This window comes from Diadema setosum, chromosome 3 (genome assembly GCF_964275005.1).
Source record: "Diadema setosum chromosome 3, eeDiaSeto1, whole genome shotgun sequence".
Lineage (NCBI taxonomy): Eukaryota > Metazoa > Echinodermata > Echinoidea > Diadematoida > Diadematidae > Diadema > Diadema setosum.
The window spans coordinates 13,889,779-13,915,042 of NC_092687.1; the positions used below are offsets into that span (position 1 = coordinate 13,889,779).

At 42.4% G+C, this 25,264-nt stretch overlaps 4 protein-coding genes across 4 annotated transcripts; all 4 read right to left on the bottom strand.

Moving 5' to 3' along the window:
- Positions 1-14,155: 14,155 nt before the first annotated feature.
- LOC140226538 (uncharacterized) lies at positions 14,156-17,922 on the bottom strand. The gene is made up of 3 exons (XM_072306988.1): positions 17,370-17,922; positions 16,446-16,498; positions 14,156-14,452 (listed from the first exon to the last, which is right to left on the bottom strand). Exons 1-3 carry the CDS (start codon positions 17,920-17,922, stop codon positions 14,156-14,158), a joined length of 903 nt encoding a protein of 300 aa, XP_072163089.1.
- A 928-nt stretch (positions 17,923-18,850) lies between these two features.
- LOC140247048 (histone H2A, embryonic) lies at positions 18,851-19,225 on the bottom strand. Its single transcript, XM_072326341.1, has one exon. The coding sequence runs from the start codon at positions 19,223-19,225 to the stop codon at positions 18,851-18,853; it is 375 nt and encodes a 124-aa protein (XP_072182442.1).
- An 872-nt stretch (positions 19,226-20,097) lies between these two features.
- On the bottom strand, positions 20,098-20,508 carry LOC140247049 (histone H3, embryonic). The gene has a single exon (XM_072326342.1). It carries the CDS (start codon positions 20,506-20,508, stop codon positions 20,098-20,100), a length of 411 nt encoding a protein of 136 aa, XP_072182443.1.
- Positions 20,509-21,328: 820 nt separating this feature from the next.
- LOC140226537 (uncharacterized) lies at positions 21,329-25,070 on the bottom strand. The gene is made up of 3 exons (XM_072306987.1): positions 24,518-25,070; positions 23,593-23,645; positions 21,329-21,625 (listed from the first exon to the last, which is right to left on the bottom strand). Exons 1-3 carry the CDS (start codon positions 25,068-25,070, stop codon positions 21,329-21,331), a joined length of 903 nt encoding a protein of 300 aa, XP_072163088.1.
- Between the last annotated feature and the right edge of the window lie 194 nt (positions 25,071-25,264).

Sequence of the window (25,264 nt, forward strand, 5' to 3'; positions counted from 1 at the left end):
CATAACGCGCATACACAATGTACGCGTAATTTTTTGCACGTATACTACGTATAGACATACAGCTGATGGGCGTGGGAGTGAGCTAATCAGAAATTCACCTCGGGGATTCCCCTTCTATGACGTCATTGTATGAAGGTGACTTTGGCAATGACGATACCTCATACCGGCCGCCACCATTTATTTTGCTGTTCTCCCCCCCCCCCCCCCCCGCACACACACACATATACACACACACTTGTTACTTATATTTCTCTCACTGCAAGTAAACTTTGTCCTCGATCGACAGGTAGGTTAGAAGTTCGCACTGATTTAGCGGTTCTGTAAATGTTTGCCAAACTGAGTTTCACGGAATGCGCCCTTATTACACAATTATTTACATTGTGGCTACACATAACACACGCCTGTCGACTATACAATTCACCCATCCCTTTCATAGCACTATACTCTCGCGCATTTCGTGAACTTGAAAGCTTGTGAGACAAGTGGACATCGTAGCTAGGAACGCCCTTTTAGATAATCTTCAAAACAGCCGTGAGAACAAGCAGAGGATGCTTCCATTCTGTCCCGTTCTGCGTTCTGAGTTTACAGGCGCGTCTAGCACAAAATATGTGACGTGTCAAAAACCAAGAGTGAGGCAGTTTCGTTCCTTGGTCCTCTCCAGATCCTCCCCGCGGAACCCTCCCGGTGCATTGGTCTGCGTGCACGTGTCCGAAGCAGAGTAACGTAAAGAGGTAAGGACAGGTTTCACTGGTTCTGGTCGATACAGTGTTCTTACAAATTGATTAATCAGTATCCGGAAAACTATTCCCCGGACATTTTACTTACACTGGAGAACAATACCACCAGACAACTGAAGGGGTCGGTGCAATATAGTGCTAACCCACACAATAGTCATTTTGAGATAGTCGCTGTTGAATGTTTGGAAAGTCCATATATACATTAATAAAACATGAATGCATGCATTTTTACCATCTTATAGGTTGAATTCAAATATGATATTTTCACGGAGGTTAGAGTGAAGGTTAAGGATTATGAAAATGCATGTAACTCAATTTTGACAAAGGTGTGGGTTAGAGTTTTATTGCACCGACGCCTTCAACTACTAGTACGTATATGATTATGCACATGTAAGTGTCCTGATAGTAGTCAGGGGGACAGTTGTCCTATGATAGTTTCTGGGGCCGGGGTAGCTATCCCGAGGGTAGGGGTAGTTGCCCAGGGGGTACACATATGTACTGCCTTTTTATCCAGGGATATTTGTCCGGAGGATATTACTCGATTTCTCGATGACCGCCGTAAGTGAGGACAGGGATTGAGCTGACTGAGTGTTGCTTTTAAACTTTTTTTTTTTTTAAGTCCGACAGAAGATAGGCTAGGGGGCGTTAATTGTGGGGGCGCTGCGGCATAGTGGGTAAGCCTCCCGACTCCCGATCGGAGGACCCGAGTTCGAATATCCCTCCCAGTCAGTGGCGTAACTACGGGGGGGCATGGGGGGGCACGTGCCCCCCCCCCCCCCCCCAATCCGCTGGTAAAAAAAAAAAGAAAAAAAAAGAAGAAAAAAAGAAAAAAAACCCTACCAAAATGGTAATTCAAGGGTTAGTAAACTGCTTTTGAAATCGACATGAAAGGATGATCAAGAAAAAAGATATTTTTCTAAGATTTCTTTTAACCATAATAATTAAAGAGGTATTATAGTGAAACATTGTTCAAAAAGCCCGGAGACGACAAAAGATTGTGATTCAGTGTGATTCCTGGTTGGCATTTTGAATACAAGCAGGATGTGCGCAGTGTACTCAGAACATCGGAATGGCAAAAAGAGTCGCTGCAATGTTGCGCAATGTAATGTTTGATAGGTTGTACACATTAATTTGCTATCAAAGCTTGATCATTGATTTTGCAGTGTTGCTTTACATACTAGTCTATATTAAAATGCCTTGCATTGCCAATAATAAGACTTGACCTTGGCTATTTCCTAACTTTTCCATCTATATGAAACACACACTCACAAACACAAACAAATTAGGGGATGCTCTATATAAAGTGCAGATTTTGGACATCCTTCTCCCGCTTGGTCACTTCGACGCCCCCTCGCTCGTCATACTTCCCCCAATCATGAACATAAACCGACACCCTTGACTACCAGTGGCGGATCCAGGGGGCGCACCGGGCCCCCCCCCCCCTCCCTCCAAAGCGAAAAAATATATATGTAGCTACAAACGACAGTTTTTGGACTGTAAAACGTCAAAATTTTCAAGCTCGCTCGCTTCGCTCGCTCGCATTTAATCGTTATGCAATTCTCCTGATGCTGCTGTCAGTAATTGCCAGCAGTTGCGCCCGGTGCGTCCCCTCCCCTTAATTTTCAAAGCGAAAAAAATATAGCTACAAACGGCAGTTTGGGGACTATAAAATGTCAAAATTTTCAAGCTCGCTCGCATTTAATCGCTATGCAATTCTCCTGATGTTGCTGTCAGTAATTGCCAGCAGTTGCGCCCGGTGCGCCCCCTCCCCTTAATTTCCAAAGCGAAAAAAATATAGCTACAAACGGCAGTTTTGGGACTGTAAAATGTCAAAATTTTCAAGCTCGCTCGCTTCGCTCGCTCGCATTTAATCGTTATGCAATTCTCCTGATGTTGCTGTCAGTAATTGCCAGCAGTTGTGCCCGGTGCGCCCAGGCCCTCTCCTCAATTTCCAAAGCGAAAAAATATAGCTACAAACGGCAGTTTTGGGACTGTAAAATGTCAAAATTTTCAAGCTCGCTCGCTTCGCTCGCTCGCATTTAATCGCTATGCAATACACTCTCCTGATGTTGCTGTCAGTAATTGCCAGCAGTTGCGCCCGGTGCGCCCCCTCCCCTTAATTTCCAAAGCGAAAAAAATATAGCTACAAACGGCAGTTTGGGGACTGTAAAATGTCAAAATTTTCAAGCTCGCTCGCTTCGCTCGCTCGCATTTAATCGTTATGCCATTCTCGTGATGTTATACTGCCAGCAACTGCCAGCAGTTGCGCCCGATGCAACCCCCTTAATTTCCAAAGCAAATATTATATATTATATATATATATATATATATATATATATATACATACATATATTATTATATATAGCTACAAACGGCAGTTTGGGGACTGTAAAATGTAAAAATTTTCAAGCTCGCTCGCTCCGCTCGCTCGCATTATTGTTACGTTATGCAATTCTGATGTTGCTGCCATGAGGTGCCCCCCCAATATCTTGACCCACGGTACGCCACTGCTCCCAGTGCTTACGTCCTTAGACAAGATGTTTTTAACCACCACGTTCCTTTCGACCCAGGTGTATAAATGGGTACCTGGCAACGCTATAGGGTAATGATAATGGCAGCTAGGCCCTCTGGTAGAGCAATGGCAACACTGAAGAGGCTACCCTGGGTAAATAAACCCTTATTATTACTATTATTATTATTATTATTATTATTATTATTATTATTATTATTATTATTATTATTGTTATCATCATTATCATTATTATTATTATTACTATTATTACTACTACTATAAGATAAGCACCATTTTAGAACCATCCATCTGGCATCTGCACAACAAATCCACCTAAACCTATTCCAGTTTTCGACGTTGAGGGAGTCAACATCCTGTACAGCAAAATAGTACGAGCAGATGGTCTGGAAGCCAGACTAATATCTAAAAGGCGAGTTTCAGCCAAATTCGTTTTCTCACCTTTAACAAGATATCTTGTCTCCTCCTATATTCAATGCTCATTTAGGAGCTTCACGTTTCAGTTTTTATAGTTTACTTATGTCATTTTTATGAAAAATAAATAAATTTGATTTATTTGGTCTCTTCTTGAAATTTGTGGCCAACTCGATCCCATTATCAAACTGAGATTTACGAAAGAAAACGTAAAATTGATACAATTAGGGTTGCATTTGAAGAGTTTGAGTGGAAAAGCAGATAAATTATATTTTTTACAGTTTTTGTAGAGAAAGGTCATCAAAAGGGGAAATGATACTGCACTCGTTACAGAGACATTTGAATCATCACTAGTGTCATTTGTTTTTCAGCATCAAATGACAATTTTTTTCAAATCGAATACATAGTAGTAATATTATGGATAGATCTCTATGTTTTGCATGTAAAACCTTCTTTTATTGATGTTATTTTTTTCTTCGTTTGTTTCAGTTGTTCCTGTATACATTTGACATTATGATTCTTTTTTTTTTTTTTTTTTTTTTTTTTTTTGCTTTGTCTAAATGTCCATTCACACCCAAATGACTTCTGCGATAGCCCTATGGCCCGGGGCAGCTTAAAGTTGAATTTGTTATCTTGGTTGTCCGGTCGGGCACGTAGAATTCTAATTGATTTTTTTTTTCTGTTATCTCGGACCATAACATTTATTTTTCGGACATTACATTATTTTTTTTCGGGCCACTAAAAACCTGATTTCAAAGATTTTTGCGTACCGAAGAGTCTACCAGTGGAAAAAAGGGGTAGTGTCGAAACCTCCCCACTGACACTTGTGGATTTACTAGCATTATTGATAAGTATTGCAAAACATGCAATGCGCAGTGTTTGCATTGATAATCTGAAAGTTTATAGTTGCGCAATATTATTACAAATTATTTTTGCAGGTTTTAAACCATTTCCTCTAATTAGGCATGGGGGCTAAAACATGCATGGTCATCTCAGAAATGACGACAAAGGCTGTCTATATAATCCTCGTGCAACAATAGGTTTAAACAAAGTGATGGATTTTCACACACACACACACACACAGACACACACACATACACACATACAAATCAAATGGATAAATGAACATTTAGCAGGAATGAATATATGGGTGACGGATACAAGAATCAGAGATCATTATTTTCACTTCACTTATTTTATCATAATTAGTCGGTTGTTGTTGTTTTTCTACCTTCACTTGCTAGGTAGATGACTAGAAGCCATGGCAGGTGCATTCCAAGTAGAAGAAAAGGCCGCAGCTCATCGTGGAGCTGACGATTCGCGTGACTTCACCAGGCCACAGAGGGCGCCTTGTATATTCTGTGAGGTACACTCGTCAGTCATTATTTACTACTGTGACTTACACGACAGGGGGCTGTGTCCATCTTGTCTTTCCCTATACTGTAGCTCTTGCAATCGGACAGACGTCTGTGACGTCATCGCGAAACGGCGGGAACTTATAAATATCCTTTCCGCTCAAGCGTCGGACAGACTAGCGGTATGGAAAGATCGCGCAGAGGAGATTGAGCGAGCAGACCACGTAACCGGGGAGCACCTCCAGACCTTACGGGATGAAGTGAATCACATGACAAATGCCTCCCTGCAGAGAGAGGAAGAGAGGGGGGCCGCTGCAGAGGCGCGTATAAATCTCGAGATTGACGAGAAGATCAGGATGTTAGATGACGAACGAGAGAAGCTATTGCAGGAGTGTCGGCAGGGAATTTTAGAGCGGCAAAATCGGGTCACCAAGAAATCTTGCGACTTGCTGCAATTGTTAGATGACATACAACATCAGTATGACGAAGAGATAGAAAAATACAGGGGTGTGGTAAAGTGGTCTACGAAACGATTAGATGACGCACTGGCTGAAAGTGAGGACACTTTGCTCGACGACAGGGCGTGCTTGATTTTCGGTAAAGAGCTGATCGCATCTTTACGGGGAGTCCTAATGGATGAAAGTGCAGCAATTGAGGCAATGGGTCTCAGTCGGTCTGCTCAAAGGATCGAACTTGTCAAGCGTGGCTCGAAGGACATCCTCAGCAGCAGACTCGAGTTCCCTGAAAATGGATGGGAACTGCTGAAGACTTTACCGATTCCGAAGGACCTCAAGTTTCCCTTCATTGCAGGAAACATATCGGATGAAGAAGTGGTTCTCTCCGATCGCATCCTCGGTAAGACGCACTCCGTGTTCGTGGCAAACCTTGACAGCGGCAGAATAGAGAAAGCAATGGAGAGCGGGAAAGACGAGTTCGTCGTCTCGTGCGCGCAGCTGGACGAACAGACAATCATGTGCAGCAAATATGGAGAGGAATGTGCCACCGACAGCTTGAACTTGGAAGCCTGCATTAGCCTATATGACAGGCATTCTTGGAAACTCATAAAGGACTTGAGCATACCGAAGAATACACCAGATACTGACTCGAGAACAAGGGTCGAAGCTATGAGTCACGACGGATCGATAGTAGCTGCCGAGAGAGGGCAGAGCAACATTCACATCATCGATCCTGCCGATAGCAGGGTTGTGAAAACGATAACTTGTAAAGACAATGTCAAGATTCGAGGCGTTCTTCCATCTGGCGATACTATCGCCCAACGTGTACCAATTGATAACAACTTACTGGTGATCAACAGCAACGGCGCTCAGAGGGAGATCGCTCACGAAGAAACGATCCGAAATGTAGCTATCGATCCCCTGACGAGTGCCCTCTACGTCTCGAGTTACGACGCAGAGCGGGAACTGTACGTGATTCGGCCGCTAGGCGAAAATGAAGAGAAATTAAGCAACGTTCTGTCGTTTTCGCTCTCTGCACAGCTGGCTAAGAAAGTATGGCCTGGTCACGTGTCGCGTTCTGGCATCATCGTTACAACGTCCGGAAAGCTAATCGCCTGTGACGGCAGAAACTTACTGGTCTACGGAAAGTTCCGTTGCTTTTAAAGAACACCTCCTGAGGGGTTTTAGACTCTGAACATCTTTGAATTTATTAAACAGCATATTATACAGAGTTATATGATTCATAGTGATCGGGATGAGAGTAAGACCGTTTTCAAAATTCAAGACAAATTACAATGAACGAGCGTAGGATAAGCTCTTCAAATAAGAATGCATAATTGGGTGCTCTAATACTCAAGGAAGCAGAACAAAAGAAGGAAGCATTCATAAATTTAGCACAGGTGAACTGTTAAGAAAGCGATATTGTATTGGAAATACATGTACACTAAATACACTACTAGAATGTGTTAGCTTCATCAAACGTCATCCTCGTTCAGTGTAATATGTCTTGGGGTTTTCTTTTTTTCAGCAGAGTACTGCTTTATTTGCATAATCGAGGACCACATGAAATTCCACAAATCTGTACCTGGCACAATCGATTAATATACTATGATGAAATTACACATGATGTCTGGAATGACCCTCTAAGTGACTGTCCTAAGATCATCTTACAAATCCTGAAGAAGCCTATGTAGAGGCTGTATGTGCACTGTCTATTCAATGATCTTTATAGGAACTTTCTTTACATCTCATTGGCCCATTCGCGTTGTACAAACAAGTGAAGCATTACCAGACATACTCTATACCTATGACGTGATGGCGTGAACTGCGGCATTTATATGGGCAATGCGCATGGAAAGATGGCGGCGATTGGCCTCAAAGCGAATTGCCTATGTGATATCCTTGTATATTCATAATAGAGATCAGTGCAGTAGATAGGGGAAGTACATGGAATACATACATTTAGTCATTAACTGCATGACATAAAAAGCTCTATAATATCTAAGTGCACTTTGCCATGTCAAATAAGTCGACTGAGTGCGAAAATGTCAGTGATTAAATTAAATGCCATATTATTTTTGTAAGCAAAAGCAATTCTTCCCTCAGTGTGAAAGTTCGTAACAGACTTCGTAGAGTATCCCTGCACTCAAATCGATAGATCATTCTTAGCGAATATATATAAATACATATCATGTTTTAGTTTGGGGTTATTTTGCAAAAGGTACGTGTAACAAACAAAAAGAGAAAATGCAAGAATTCAGCGATTCATATTAAAGGGACTGTAGAGTACTGTTTGAGGTGGGGATTCATGTTATGAACATTCCCAAGTGAGATAATGAAAAGCCTTTTATGAAATATGAAAGAGCATGTAATTTTAAGAAGGATTCAACGTTTATTTGATGAAAATTGGTTTTCAAATGGCTGACATATCAAAAAAAAAGTGCTAATAATAAAAGGCGACATGCCACAACTTTATGAGGATCTCTTTGTTTCACCTTGTTTTTGGATATCTCAACCATTTCAAAACCGATTTTCATCAAATAAACTTTTGATACCCCTTAGAACTGCATGCTCTTTGACATCTCATAGAGTGGTTTCTGAATATCTCGCAAAACAAAACGTTAAAAGCTAAATCCTCACCTCGAACAGAAATGTACACACCCTTTTAGGCATTAGTTGCATTTATTCAGACAATTTGGTGTAGTACAGTAGATGCAAAAGTAGCAACAACAACAAGAATATTTAAAAAAAATTACCCTCTATACGATACAGGCCACGATATTCTCTGTCGATTGTGTTTTGTCAAAGGGACGGCATTGGTGGAGATGAGAATTGAGCTTTTAATTTTTTGCGAGATACCAAGAAATCACTTATGAAATAGTAGAGAGCATACCATTCTAAGAGGAATGCAAAGTTTATTTGATGAAAATCGGTTCTGGAATGTTGAGATATCCGAAACGATGTAAAACAAAGCGATATAGTCGTAATGAAAGGTAGGCCCCACCTTTTATTAGGATCGCTGTGGTTTGGATATCTCAAATATTTCATAACCAATTTTCATCAAATAAATGTTGAATTCCTCTTGGAATTATTTTCATACTTGTATTTCCTAAGATGTTTCTCATCATCTCACAAAAAAAAAGAAAATGTCAGAAATCTGATGTTAGGACACAACCAAAACTATATATTCGATCCCTTTAAACGATTCTCTGTTGATCGTGTTTTTATTCAACGGATTATTTTAATTATTCTGTTGACGTTAAAGGTAATAGCTTCTTAACGTCTTCATATTGATGGCTCCTAAAACATAGGAAGAATCATAATCAAAATCAAACAATTGCTGAGAGGTACAAAATCATGACTTATATGATCGTCAAGTTGGTCATTTTTATTTCACGCTCGTATTTTCGCTTTTCATCTGTATATCTTATTCTTCCCTGTGTAAGTGTGTGTGCCTTTGTGCGTATCTGTCTGTGTACACGTATGACTGTTAAACGCACAAGGATGTGGCAACCATACAAAACTTCCCTTCGAATGTATCCCTTTAATTTATTGTCAAAACACAAAGAAGTTTCTGATGCATGATTGAAAGCGGCTTATAAAGAGATGCAACATAACATCATCTTTTGTTTGAGAAGGGTGTAAAAATAATGACCAATCGCTATTCTTTGTGGGGGTGGGGAGTTAACATTTAGTTGTTGTTGATTTTTTTTTTTTTTTCATGTATGTATTCGATGAAATTTCGTCCATTTGTAAATTCGTTTGTAGGAAATACATGGAACTCATAAAATATGGGTAATTGATGTTTTACTTTCTACACATTAGTTTAGTGAATTATGCATGATGGATAAGGTGAATGCCCATGGCACACGCGTTGCTCTTTGCAGTTTTTTCTCTGGTTGTTAACCAGCTGGGGTTCTCGTGACAAATGCACCTGCCGAATGCAGAGGCTGCGGTGGCATAGATGGGAAATGGACGAGTCATCAAACGGGTCGAAGTGGCCGAAGTTGTGGAGAAAGAAGGACAGGCGGTGGACGCGAATTTTAATGGATCTTCCTCGCGGAAGTTTGATCTTCATGAAGCCGTAGAAGAGGGTGCCGTCGCTTGCCCGGCTCCGGTCGGCCCGAGCCCCGGTCGGCCCGAGCCCCGGTCCAGAGTAAGCAGTCTCCGGCTCGCTCTGTCTTAATCTCCAGTCGCCTCCTCCACTGTTTGGCCAATGTTTGCCAAGACATGCGTAGTTCAGACATACATTCCATGTGTTTGATATTTCCCCACTGTCATTGGTATCCCACCGGCAGAACTGGTTCAGGGCATACAGTTTATTTGTGTTTTCCATGCGGTATGAAACGATGAACCGGGCTTTCGAAATACTGTAAGGATAAAGAAGCAATTAAACTGATATACAGACCTGTTGAAAGGACGAACGAATGTTCTCAGGGACGGCGCTATATAAGTTTGTCAAAGTGAGGGGCCGACTTTAAGGGAACAAGGACTTCGATTCCGTTGTTATGATGCGGGGTGGGGACATTTTCCTTGTCACATTTTCTGGTGCCACTTTCGGGGTTAATCGACTAACAAGCAAAAAACGAAAAAAAAAAAAAAAAAAGAAGGTCTTTATATTTTTGGGTCACACTTCTTTACTGACATCGCCTGACCAAAAAAACAAAAAACAACAAACCCTCACCCTATCCTCGAAAAGAGGGAAGGGCACACATGACCCTATATCTTCTGCAATAAGGAACTAAGAACTAACCATATGACAGTGTATGAATAATTCCTTTCTTCTAAAAGGTGCTAAATCCACTTTTGATACTTTGACGCTTAATAATATAAAAGCGTTAAAAGCAATATGACTTTATGTTCCATAACAGTACCTCAATTTTAGTGGGATAAAGAAAATGTGCAAACATCTTCGTGTTTATACTGGCCATTAAAGGGATAACTATATAGTTTTGGTTGAGACCTAATTTCAGGTTCGTAACATTTTTAGTGAGATAATAAGAAGCCACTTTTGAAATGTGAAAGAGCATGTAATTCCAAGAAAAATAAAACGTTTATTAGAATGAAATTTGTTTCGAAATGGCTGAAATATCCAAAACAGAGTTATTTTAATAAAAGGTGTGACCCACCTCTTGTTGCGATTGCTTTGTCCTACTTTGTTTTTTGATGTCTCCAGCCATTCCCAAACCGATTTTTATCAGATGAACTTTGTACTCCTCTTAGAATAGTATATGCTCTTAGTTATTTCATAGGTGTCTTGGACAGTTAATACGTATCTCGCAAAAATTTAAAAGCCCAATCTTCATCTCCACCAAAACTAACCATCCCTTTAAAGAATATTTCGTTGGATTTCTGAATTTAATTAACACGTTTTGAATTAAGAGAGAGAGAGAGAGAAAGAGAAATGCACGGTAAATGGAATGTACAGCTGTAAAACACGTAATTTAGTGAGTACAGTAGTTTATGTGACTTTGTGTATTCTTCTGGAAAGACTTGTTAAAGGAAACCTACACCAGGGCTCGACACTAACGGTGGCCCGGGGCCACCAAAAACGCACGTCGGGCCACCAAAATTTCAGAAATGAAGAATTTGGTGGCCTGATCGGGCCACCAAAAAAGTCGGATGTTTGCCTTTGGGCCACCAAAAATAAAAGTTAGTGTGGAGCCCTGCATAAACCCAAAGAGAAATTGGATTGAGTGAAAGCAGCAACATTTGTAGAACACATCCGTGAACGTTTGAGGAAATTTGGCTATCGATGCAAAAGTTATGAATTTTTTAAGTTTTCGTGTTGGAACCGCTGGATGGGGAGACTACTAAATATTACGACGTATGTGTGGACAACAATATAAAGGAAATTCCACATACACACACACACACACAAAAATAGTTTTTATGACAATTACATTCAATTCCATCCACTTGATACTGACATATTTTAAGGATAGCAATTATCCCGGCCTTGCTTTTTGAAAGCGGTTAGTCAAATGCTCTTTCATTATGCTAGAAAACATTTTTTTTTTAATTCCCATTGTGTTTTCAATTAATGCATTCCTTATTTCCAGACATACGTATGGTCTCCTCATCCAGCGGTTCCAACACCAAAACTTTAACTTTTGCATCGATTGTCAGACTTTCCTCAAAATTTCACTAATGTGCTCTACTACTTGAACTTCATGTAATCCATGGAGACACATATTTGGATTGTAAAGCATTTAATAGGCCTACAAGTATGTACAATAATGTGCTTTGATGTCTTGACGCCATATTCCGCGTCGCTCCGGCTCCGAGATGAAAATTGGAGACGTAAAAAAAAGAACATTTCAGAAATTACATTTGTGAAAGCCCAGCTCAAAAACCCGCAAGAATTCATATTTAGAGTAACAAGACTCTCTGTACTGGACCAAAATATGTAACTTTTTTGGTTAGACTGACTCTAATTTCTTAATTCTGTCTTACCTTGAAGACATCACTTTTCTCCTCTACACACTGTCCAAATTATGCGGGTTAAAACAAAATCTATATGAAGATAATTATTCAGCAGCTTTTCTTGGCCATATTTTAGGAAAACTTGTAAGCATGCTTTTTCGTTCATACTAGTTTTACATAACACGTCCGAGGGATCCTAACTTCATATCCTTTTCGGTCCCTTTCTATGAAACTTCAGAGTAAACTTAACGAGATACGTTTCGGTATGAATCTGCTTTTCTTACACTTTAGTAGGCCTATAGAATCTAGTGAGACCTAGTACTGAGTACTTTAACTAGTATACCCCTTGTACAATATGTACCGTGATGTATCAAACATTTTGTCATATGGGTTCATGTTCGACTGTAAAAAACATTTTTACTGATATCTATTAGCATTAATAGATAGGTTCAACGTTGATTTCGATAGGCCTCACCTATGATAGGCCCTAGGCCCTATGCTATTACTGTATAACTTGATGTAGGCTACCTACCGTAGTCATTATTTAGTGTTTTAGATCAGGATTCTAGGTCAATACAGACCTAGACCATTTACATGGTTCAGCGCATTCTCTTAGCAGCAAAATTTTAAATAATCATGCCGCTGATGCAAAGATCTGGTCCTACAATGATGTAATCTTCAGTCAGTCTGGGATTACTGGTCGTTGATCTTCTTTTTCAGGAAATGTGCCTAGACATGTCTCATGTTACCTGTTAAAAGGTTCCGAACAACAAAACAAAAAGTGGAAGAACAATAATAAAAACATATAAACCACCTATGTAACAGTCACTAAACTTACATTGGCATGACCACACAAACAGGTTAATAAAACACCCGTATCCTCCACAACTTATGCTATAAAGAAACAATCAACATACATTGACTTTTTTCACGAATAGACCCACCGTACCTTTACATTCACTTCGGCTTCCCAAGTACATATCTCCCACTGCATATCAGTAGTACACTCTCTGTACAAAGATCGGACCGGGCCGCCGCCGCCGGCAAACGCGAGGTATAACCATGTACTACTACTACGTACTAGTATCTTGCAGCCCAGCGCCTAGCCTCGGCATAGCGGACGTGCAGTTACAGTCTACTCTTCTGTACAGTTGCAGCCTGCTTCAGCAGTGTGTGTGCGTGCGTCAATATTGTCTGGCGTACATGTATAAACTACTTCCGCATTGTGTCTGTGTGTGTGTGTGTTTGTGTGTGGGGTGTGTACGTGTGAGTATGGTATTTAAATTGTTGCTGACTTGTCTGCGTATGTATACGTAATAGATAATGAATATGGATAGATAGTGTGGTGACAATAGCTCATTAAGAGATGTGTGATATACGCATATTTCCTACGCGTAATGAGGTTGCCCTACACGTCAAGTCCCATATAAAGTCGTAGATTTCAGTATCACTCTCATATAAAATCTATTTTATTTGATTGAGGAAATGCATCTTTTCATTTTCTCTCACCAACCTTGACAATTTGAGAAAGAAATGTCAAAATATTTGATGATTTCATGTTCGCGGAGGATTATTTTAAGGTGCAAATGACCAACACACCTTGGCAGTCTATTCTCGCTCTTCCAGTATACCACTTTCAGGCAGCTCTGAACACGGTTAGTGAACGCCTTCCCGTAGATGGCGCCGTTGAGATACCAGCTCGCGAATTCAATGATTATTTCGGCGTATAATATACTGAAAACATCATTCCGAACGATTTTTTTCTGTATGCAGGCTGCTGTAACAGTGATATTATTACTATACGTGCATGATGGTATTTGGAATAGATTCATATAGCAACAGCTCGTTAAGAAGACGATTGTATAAAGCGGTGTGGTAATTTAATACACTCTTTTACCCGAAAGGGAAGAGCTGGCTGATTGGAAGTTAATCTATATTGTGCGGGTCTTAAACATTAATCTGTAATATGTTTGCCTAATTTTACCATGTTTCAATCAGGTGGTGCTGTCAATAAACTAATTAACGAATACATTAAGTGAACACGAGAAGCAAATATAAATAAGCATACAATGTGAAGTCACTATAAACAAGCGATGATTTGTATTAAAGTAAAGTACTAGCTTTTCGATTCGTTATAATTAGTATATGATTAGGATTTCATACAACAGTGGGATATTCTTTCTTGGTTATGTGGTGGCCCTGATAAGGGCCGTTTGAGATATAGGCGACTGTGGACATCTACTTGGATGTAGTGTACTTGGTGACAGCTTTGGTGCCCTCGCTGACGGCGTGCTTTGCCAGTTCTCCGGGGAGAAGGAGGCGCACTGCGGTCTGCACTTCACGGCTGCTGATGGTCGACTTCTTGTTGTACTGACCGAGACGTGCAGCTTCGGCGGCGATGCGTTCGAAAATGTCGTTGACGAAGCTGTTCATGATGGACATGGCGCGACTCGAAATTCCAGTATCTGGGTGGACTTGCTTCAGAACCTTGTAGATGTAGATGCCGTAGCTCTCCTTCCTCTTCCTACGCCTCTTCTTGTCGGCATTGGGCCGGGGAGCCTTGGCAGCTTTCTTGGAACCCTTCTTGGCAACTTGTCCGGATGGAGGAGCCATTGTGAGCGTTGACTAGAGACTAGGCGGATGCGAATTCGATGCAGCTTTGAAAGAGAAATGTTATGGTCAGCTGCCCCCTTTCCTCTTTTATACGCGTTCGGAGGATCCGCTCGCACAGTTCATGCAAATTAGATGAGGATTAGCAGAAGCATCGATTCAGGCGGGCGTGACGGCCCCGCCTGCCGGCCGGCCGGCCGCGGTGGTGGAATAACGGTTTCGGGCGTGACGGCCCCGCCTGCCGGCCGGCCGGCCGCGGTGGTGGAATAACGGTTTCTGCCACCAGATGGCAGTAGACAGATTTTTGTCCAATTTTACCTTAATTTGTTCACGAATTGCGTGTAAAAATGAAAAACGTGAATAATATTCTCTGCAAATATTAAATCACCATTTACTTTTCTTTTCTTTTCTCTTTGTAATCAAACTAGATCTAGAAAATCTCCTGTAACTATATATATTCTGTTTCGTATCTCGCAAAAAAAGCTGCTAACTTCCCTTATTCCTTTTGATTGCGTGTTAAGCTTACACGTTATCTACCTTCGTCGCCGCTTGCTGACACGCTGAAGCTGAAATCTATTTGTAAATATTCATTTTGCGTTAGAAAAAAACAACAAACATACCTTCTTGCATTCATACTTTGCTGATACTCTTTTTTTTTTTACCTACTTGATTGATTGATTGATTGACTGCTTGTTTCCCACTGCACAATACCAAAAGCCAATGTCAGACAGCAAGATATTGTCCAGACTTACCCACATTTTGTATTGAGGGTATTGAATCTGCGTAAAATTGGCTATATGCCAAATAGTGTATAGAATCTATCCTCTTTAGTGAGTTTAACTCAATATCAGGTGAAGCCAAACAATCTACTTGATTCATAATACAATGTAGTCAATAATTAGCAGGGTTTTTTTTTTTTTGTTTTTTGTTGGTGGGTGTGTGTGTGTGTGTGTGTCTTTTTTATCTTCTATTTTTTTTTTTTTTTCTGAATGATACTGTCTTGGTAGTATCTCCAAATTCCCGTCCATGTCCAGGCGTGGGGCGGCATGTGCATTGTGAGCTTCACAACTCTTAATGAAATATCTATGAGCAAAGGCAACAACTTCACCAAAGAAATGTGTAATGTTGTTGCTTTATACAACCCGCCCACTATGGGAGCAACAACTTTACCAAAAAGGCAACAACTTTACACATAAAGCAACAACTTTACAATTGTATGACAACAACTTTACTTATGAAAATAACGTCTCTCTCTTTCTCTTTCTCTCTCTCTCTCTCTCTCTCTCTCTCTCACTCTCTCTATTTGCAACTGGGGGCTGTGATCAGCGAATGGATGCCATAATTATTCTATTACCTTCAATTACAACTGGTAAACTCTGTAAAGCGTATAATGAGGGCGTTTTAAGAGCATTGCCACGAAACAGAAATCTGAACTTAAAAGATGTACGAACAGTGTGGTTATATATATATATATATATATATATATATATATATATATATATATATATATATAGATTGCGCATTGATTCAAACGTGCTACTTATGATGACGTTCCGTAATAAGAAAAGGAAAGAGATGTGGAAACTTGTTTCATTAAGTGTATTCTTTCTTGATAATGTGGTGGCTCTGAAAAGAGCCGTTGTTTTGTGGTGCAGGAGGCCGTTAAATTCTAGCCGCCAAATCCGTAGAGTGTTCGTCCCTGCCTCTTCAGTGCGTAGACGACGTCCATGGCAGTAACCGTCTTGCGTTTGGCATGCTCGCAGTATGTCACTGCATCGCGGATCACGTTCTCAAGGAAGACTTTCAGGACTCCGCGGGTTTCTTCGTAGATGAGGCCCGAGATTCGCTTCACGCCGCCCCTTCTTGCCAGACGACGGATGGCTGGCTTGGTGATGCCCTGGATGTTATCTCGAAGAACTTTGCGGTGCCGCTTTGCTCCTCCCTTTCCTAGTCCTTTGCCTCCTTTACCGCGTCCAGACATGATGGCGTGAGTTGATTGTGGTTTAGCTGATGAGAGATCCAAAAGCCGAATGATGACGCTCCCAATGACCGAACAGGGTTAAGTAACCGCTTTGCGGACATGGAGGGCGACGCCCCATTCTCCTACTGTCCGCCGCGGCCAGCCCACGATCCGCCTGCACGAGATCCGGCTGGATCGAGTGCGCCACCTCACGGCCGTTCGTTACGTTGACCAGACCAGCACCGCGAGTCGGACGGGCACTGTGTCACATCACATACATTACTCTGTCGCACATTACCTAAAGAAATGAACAAATAAAATACACATATGATAATATTGACAGCATAAAGCTACATAGATATGGAGTGGCAGATATATACATATACATATACATATATACACACACTCACACTCACATAATTTCGAGCTTGAAACGATTTTTCAGAGTAAAACTTCTCTCCCAAACGAAAACCATCACCCTCCCCCCGCTCGCATTCTGTTTAGCCTATTTTCGCTAGCTCTCACACAATTGTTTGCTCTTGAGTAACACATAAAACTCCTCAATTGTGCCTTCATCTACCATTTCTCTCCTTTTCAACATAAATTCACCAATAGAGAATGATTTCTGTTTTTGTAAACTATTCCTTTCTATTTCCCCGTTTCGTGTATTTCCTTCTTTTTTTTTCTTTCTTTCTTTTCTCAGTGCATCTTTCCATCGACTAGTTGATACTGCAACAATTATTCTTTCTTGGGTTTGTGGTGGCTCTTAAAAGAGCCGTTTGATTTTTGGTGTGAGGTGCAAATAAACTTATTTGGCACCCTTCTTGGCAGCAGGCTTCTTTGGTTTTGCCGCCTTGGATTTGGTCGTCGTCTTCTTCGCCACTTTCTTCGGGGTTGCCTTCTTGGATGGCTTCTTTGCTGCGGTCTTCTTCTTGGGCGTCTTCGTTTTCTCCGACTTGGTTGCCGTCTTCTTCGCCGGCTTCTTCTTTGTCGCCTTCTTCTTCTTCTCCTTCTTTTCTGCTGCAGCTTTGGCCTTCTTGGCGACCGCCTTCTCTTTCTTTGCGGCTGCCTTTGCCTTTGCCTTCTCGCGGTCAGCCTTAACCTTTGCCTTCTGCTTCTCTTTTCGTGCCTTCTCCGCCGCCTCTGCCTTTGCTGCCTTGACGTTCAGCTTGAAAGAGCCAGATGCCCCGACACCTTTCGTCTGAACCAGTGTCTCGTTGGCAACCCCTTTCCGCAGAGCTCGCTTGATGAAGATGGTCTGTCGGTCCATATCGCCTACTTTGTAGTTGGCTGCGATGTACTTCTTAATGGCCTGAAGCGATGATCCATTCCGCTCCTTCAGTGCGCCGATAGCAGCATTGACCATCACCTGGGTCGGTGGATGCTCGGGCGCTTTCTTCTTGGTCGTCTTCTTTGCTGCTTCCGAAGCCGCCATCACGATAACAATCGATGCGATACGTAGTGAGTCAGAGAGTAGTGGAACAAAACTAATGACTCGCAACCTTCGCACTGTCGTTTTATCAGCTCATTGCGTACCTCGAAGGAATCACCGGACATCTCGGGCATGGCGTCGTGCAGACGCTCTGCCTAATGTGCTTCCACATCTGTTCTCTGTTTCATATTACTTGATTTACTTTTCTGCTCCATTTGTTTTATCCACGTGTTTCCCTAAGGCAGCTGTTTTATATTACAACATGCCGAAAACTGCAACAATTTTAGACAGCAAACGCACAAACACTAGAGCATTAATGCAATCAAACACACAAACTTCCTACATACATGTGGCTGTGCTGTTCTTATGTTGTCGATAAATTACTCTTTTATTTTAATACCTTCTTTTTAACCTCAGAACGGCCTCGCCTGACGATTTATCATCTGTGCATTTCATAAATTCATAAATTCTTCCGAAATTAACTTGGTACTTAACTCTTGCTTATTTTCATACTCTAGTCTATGCTTATTCTTTACTCCATATTCTCTCCTCATCTAATGGTATGTATTGCCACCTTATATATTTAGTCTTTATTCTATAGTCTTTATTCTTTAGTCTAGATATCCCTTATCTATTTTGTCTCCTTATATAATATCATGCATTTTCACCTTACATATATATCATTATATTTCTTCCTTTCTCTACATTTCCTATTTATGTGTGATTCAAGTAAGGATAATTAGAGAGAGAGAGAGAGAGAGAGAGAGAGAAAGGAAAAAAAAAATAAAAAGAAAAGAACAGAAAAAAAAAACAGATATAGCGGAAATCTCAACACAACACAAAATAGCATGATGAATTGAATGTATTCTTTCTGGAAAATGTGGTGGCCCTGATAAGGGCCGTTTGGTTGAAAAGAGCCGCCGTGAAGTGTCTAACTGGACTTTGCAGTCTTCTTCGGCAGAAGCACAGCCTGGATGTTTGGCAGTACACCACCCTGAGCGATTGTCACGCCTCCCAGCAGCTTGTTCAGCTCTTCGTCGTTGCGAACGGCAAGTTGAAGATGTCGCGGGATGATCCTCGTCTTCTTGTTATCGCGTGCGGCGTTGCCGGCCAGCTCCAGAATCTCAGCGGTCAGGTACTCCAGAACAGCAGCTAGGTACACTGGTGCACCAGCGCCTACTCTCTGGGCGTAATTGCCTTTACGAAGGAAGCGATGAACTCGGCCGACGGGGAACTGCAGGCCGGCGCGTGATGATCGAGACTTGGCCTTGGTGCGAGCCTTGCCAGATTTTCCTCGTCCAGACATGGTTGGAGACGGAGAGACAAATGTGTTGACGTGATCTGAATGCTGATTCAACTGAGAGTGTGATCCCCGCCGATTGTTTCCGCACCCATTTATACCCCGCTCGGGGATCCAGCGGGTCAAGATCCTTTTGTTGACCGGTCGACCAATCAGCGTAGCCGGTGGCAGAAGTGGGCAGCTGCTACTGCTGCCAGTGCGGACACAAGCGCTGTTTGCTGCCCTCTTGCTGGCTAACTCGGCACAGTGTCTAGTAGTTCAATGCAGCTAGTTGTATCGCGGCGGCTGTCCATATATTATATTTCACAATAAAGCAATTGTGAATACACACTTTCAGTTGAATCAGCATTCGGATCACGTCAACACATTGGTAAAAAGACTCCGAATTAACGTCACAATCTTTCATTTTTTTTTCCTTTTCTTGACCATATAGTTTTACTTTTTCTTACCCCCCTCCCTTCACTCCTTCTGTCTCCCTATCTATCCCTCTCCCCCCCTCTCTCTCTCTCTCTCTCTCCCTCTCTATCAAGCACCTTACAGACCCCTTCTCGTCTCAATTACATATGAATTGATTTGCTAGGTACATAATCGCCGTAGACTGCGTTTCATTTGAAGGGGGGGGGGGCAGATATCCCTACTTTACGTGCATTTCATTTATCTTTGTGGTTTTCTTGTTCTCATTTTTCATTTCCGTTCAACTACGTGTGCACTTTTAAATACATAAATATCTAACATCATCCAAGGCTCTACTTTTTAAAACTAAGAATAACAAACAGAATATTGTCCTGTATGAACCATGATATTCTTTCTTGATAATGTGGTGGCTCTGAAAAGAGCCGTTGTGTTGTGTGGTGCGACCACGGAGGACAGGCCTCTCTCTACGCCCTCTCTCCCCGGATGCGACGGGCCAGCTGAATGTCCTTGGGCATGATGGTAACCCGCTTGGCGTGGATGGCGCACAGGTTGGTGTCTTCGAACAGACCGACGAGATAAGCCTCGCTCGCTTCTTGGAGGGCCATGACAGCAGAACTTTGGAAGCGCAGCTCGGTCTTGAAATCCTGAGCAATCTCACGAACAAGTCGCTGGAAGGGGAGTTTGCGGATGAGAAGTTCGGTGCTCTTCTGGTAGCGGCGAATCTCACGAAGTGCGACTGTGCCGGGCCTATAGCGATGAGGTTTCTTCACTCCTCCGGTGGCGGGGGCACTCTTGCGAGCAGCCTTCGTAGCCAGTTGCTTGCGAGGAGCCTTGCCTCCAGTCGACTTGCGAGCCGTCTGCTTGGTGCGAGCCATGTTTTCTTCAGGTAACGAGTGGGGAGTTTTCTCGATGCGGAGTTGGGAAGAGAATGAAACCGCCGGACATCCAGCTCCCATTTTATATCGCGGACGATGGATCCCTAGACCCGGGACGGATCCAATCCGTGGCCTGTGATTGGTCAAGCAGTGATTTCCTTTGTCCGATCTGGGCGCACCAGCCCCGCAGCGGCGGCCCCCACCCGTCCCGTCCGCTATGGTTGGTCACGCCGCTCAACCTGTTCACGCCTTCCCGTAGATGGCGCCGTTGAGATACCAGCTCGCGAATTCAATGATTATTTCGGCGTATAATATACTGAAAACATCATTCCGAACGATTTTTTTCTGTATGCAGGCTGCTGTAACAGTGATATTATTACTATACGTGCATGATGGTATTTGGAATAGATTCATATAGCAACAGCTCGTTAAGAAGACGATTGTATAAAGCGGTGTGGTAATTTAATACACTCTTTTACCCGAAAGGGAAGAGCTGGCTGATTGGAAGTTAATCTATATTGTGCGGGTCTTAAACATTAATCTGTAATATGTTTGCCTAATTTTACCATGTTTCAATCAGGTGGTGCTGTCAATAAACTAATTAACGAATACATTAAGTGAACACGAGAAGCAAATATAAATAAGCATACAATGTGAAGTCACTATAAACAAGCGATGATTTGTATTAAAGTAAAGTACTAGCTTTTCGATTCGTTATAATTAGTATATGATTAGGATTTCATACAACAGTGGGATATTCTTTCTTGGTTATGTGGTGGCCCTGATAAGGGCCGTTTGAGATATAGGCGACTGTGGACATCTACTTGGATGTAGTGTACTTGGTGACAGCTTTGGTGCCCTCGCTGACGGCGTGCTTTGCCAGTTCTCCGGGGAGAAGGAGGCGCACTGCGGTCTGCACTTCACGGCTGCTGATGGTCGACTTCTTGTTGTACTGACCGAGACGTGCAGCTTCGGCGGCGATGCGTTCGAAAATGTCGTTGACGAAGCTGTTCATGATGGACATGGCGCGACTCGAAATTCCAGTATCTGGGTGGACTTGCTTCAGAACCTTGTAGATGTAGATGCCGTAGCTCTCCTTCCTCTTCCTACGCCTCTTCTTGTCGGCATTGGGCCGGGGAGCCTTGGCAGCTTTCTTGGAACCCTTCTTGGCAACTTGTCCGGATGGAGGAGCCATTGTGAGCGTTGACTAGAGACTAGGCGGATGCGAATTCGATGCAGCTTTGAAAGAGAAATGTTATGGTCAGCTGCCCCCTTTCCTCTTTTATACGCGTTCGGAGGATCCGCTCGCACAGTTCATGCAAATTAGATGAGGATTAGCAGAAGCATCGATTCAGGCGGGCGTGACGGCCCCGCCTGCCGGCCGGCCGGCCGCGGTGGTGGAATAACGGTTTCTGCCACCAGATGGCAGTAGACAGATTTTTGTCCAATTTTACCTTAATTTGTTCACGAATTGCGTGTAAAAATGAAAAACGTGAATAATATTCTCTGCAAATATTAAATCACCATTTACTTTTCTTTTCTTTTCTCTTTGTAATCAAACTAGATCTAGAAAATCTCCTGTAACTATATATATTCTGTTTCGTATCTCGCAAAAAAAGCTGCTAACTTCCCTTATTCCTTTTGATTGCGTGTTAAGCTTACACGTTATCTACCTTCGTCGCCGCTTGCTGACACGCTGAAGCTGAAATCTATTTGTAAATATTCATTTTGCGTTAGAAAAAAACAACAAACATACCTTCTTGCATTCATACTTTGCTGATACTCTTTTTTTTTTTACCTACTTGATTGATTGATTGATTGACTGCTTGTTTCCCACTGCACAATACCAAAAGCCAATGTCAGACAGCAAGATATTGTCCAGACTTACCCACATTTTGTATTGAGGGTATTGAATCTGCGTAAAATTGGCTATATGCCAAATAGTGTATAGAATCTATCCTCTTTAGTGAGTTTAACTCAATATCAGGTGAAGCCAAACAATCTACTTGATTCATAATACAATGTAGTCAATAATTAGCAGGGTTTTTTTTTTGTTTGTTTTTTGTTGGTGGGTGTGTGTGTGTGTGTGTGTCTTTTTTATCTTCTATTTTTTTTTTTTTTCTGAATGATACTGTCTTGGTAGTATCTCCAAATTCCCGTCCATGTCCAGGCGTGGGGCGGCATGTGCATTGTGAGCTTCACAACTCTTAATGAAATATCTATGAGCAAAGGCAACAACTTCACCAAAGAAATGTGTAATGTTGTTGCTTTATACAACCCGCCCACTATGGGAGCAACAACTTTACCAAAAAGGCAACAACTTTACACATAAAGCAACAACTTTACAATTGTATGACAACAACTTTACAATTGTATGACAACAACTTTACTTATGAAAATAACGTCTCTCTCTTTCTCTCTCTCTCTCTCTCTCTCTCTCTCTCTCTCTCTCACTCTCTCTATTTGCAACTGGGGGCTGTGATCAGCGAATGGATGCCATAATTATTCTATTACCTTCAATTACAACTGGTAAACTCTGTAAAGCGTATAATGAGGGCGTTTTAAGAGCATTGCCACGAAACAGAAATCTGAACTTAAAAGATGTACGAACAGTGTGGTTATATATATATATATATATATATATATATATATATATATATATATATATATATATATATAGATTGCGCATTGATTCAAACGTGCTACTTATGATGACGTTCCGTAATAAGAAAAGGAAAGAGATGTGGAAACTTGTTTCATTAAGTGTATTCTTTCTTGATAATGTGGTGGCTCTGAAAAGAGCCGTTGTTTTGTGGTGCAGGAGGCCGTTAAATTCTAGCCGCCAAATCCGTAGAGTGTTCGTCCCTGCCTCTTCAGTGCGTAGACGACGTCCATGGCAGTAACCGTCTTGCGTTTGGCATGCTCGCAGTATGTCACTGCATCGCGGATCACGTTCTCAAGGAAGACTTTCAGGACTCCGCGGGTTTCTTCGTAGATGAGGCCCGAGATTCGCTTCACGCCGCCCCTTCTTGCCAGACGACGGATGGCTGGCTTGGTGATGCCCTGGATGTTATCTCGAAGAACTTTGCGGTGCCGCTTTGCTCCTCCCTTTCCTAGTCCTTTGCCTCCTTTACCGCGTCCAGACATGATGGCGTGAGTTGATTGTGGTTTAGCTGATGAGAGATCCAAAAGCCGAATGATGACGCTCCCAATGACCGAACAGGGTTAAGTAACCGCTTTGCGGACATGGAGGGCGACGCCCCATTCTCCTACTGTCCGCCGCGGCCAGCCCACGATCCGCCTGCACGAGATCCGGCTGGATCGAGTGCGCCACCTCACGGCCGTTCGTTACGTTGACCAGACCAGCACCGCGAGTCGGACGGGCACTGTGTCACATCACATACATTACTCTGTCGCACATTACCTAAAGAAATGAACAAATAAAATACACATATGATAATATTGACAGCATAAAGCTACATAGATATGGAGTGGCAGATATATACATATACATATACATATATACACACACTCACACTCACATAATTTCGAGCTTGAAACGATTTTTCAGAGTAAAACTTCTCTCCCAAACGAAAACCATCACCCTCCCCCCGCTCGCATTCTGTTTAGCCTATTTTCGCTAGCTCTCACACAATTGTTTGCTCTTGAGTAACACATAAAACTCCTCAATTGTGCCTTCATCTACCATTTCTCTCCTTTTCAACATAAATTCACCAATAGAGAATGATTTCTGTTTTTGTAAACTATTCCTTTCTATTTCCCCGTTTCGTGTATTTCCTTCTTTTTTTTTTCTTTCTTTCTTTTCTCAGTGCATCTTTCCATCGACTAGTTGATACTGCAACAATTATTCTTTCTTGGGTTTGTGGTGGCTCTTAAAAGAGCCGTTTGATTTTTGGTGTGAGGTGCAAATAAACTTATTTGGCACCCTTCTTGGCAGCAGGCTTCTTTGGTTTTGCCGCCTTGGATTTGGTCGTCGTCTTCTTCGCCACTTTCTTCGGGGTTGCCTTCTTGGATGGCTTCTTTGCTGCGGTCTTCTTCTTGGGCGTCTTCGTTTTCTCCGACTTGGTTGCCGTCTTCTTCGCCGGCTTCTTCTTTGTCGCCTTCTTCTTCTTCTCCTTCTTTTCTGCTGCAGCTTTGGCCTTCTTGGCGACCGCCTTCTCTTTCTTTGCGGCTGCCTTTGCCTTTGCCTTCTCGCGGTCAGCCTTAACCTTTGCCTTCTGCTTCTCTTTTCGTGCCTTCTCCGCCGCCTCTGCCTTTGCTGCCTTGACGTTCAGCTTGAAAGAGCCAGATGCCCCGACACCTTTCGTCTGAACCAGTGTCTCGTTGGCAACCCCTTTCCGCAGAGCTCGCTTGATGAAGATGGTCTGTCGGTCCATATCGCCTACTTTGTAGTTGGCTGCGATGTACTTCTTAATGGCCTGAAGCGATGATCCATTCCGCTCCTTCAGTGCGCCGATAGCAGCATTGACCATCACCTGGGTCGGTGGATGCTCGGGCGCTTTCTTCTTGGTCGTCTTCTTTGCTGCTTCCGAAGCCGCCATCACGATAACAATCGATGCGATACGTAGTGAGTCAGAGAGTAGTGGAACAAAACTAATGACTCGCAACCTTCGCACTGTCGTTTTATCAGCTCATTGCGTACCTCGAAGGAATCACCGGACATCTCGGGCATGGCGTCGTGCAGACGCTCTGCCTAATGTGCTTCCACATCTGTTCTCTGTTTCATATTACTTGA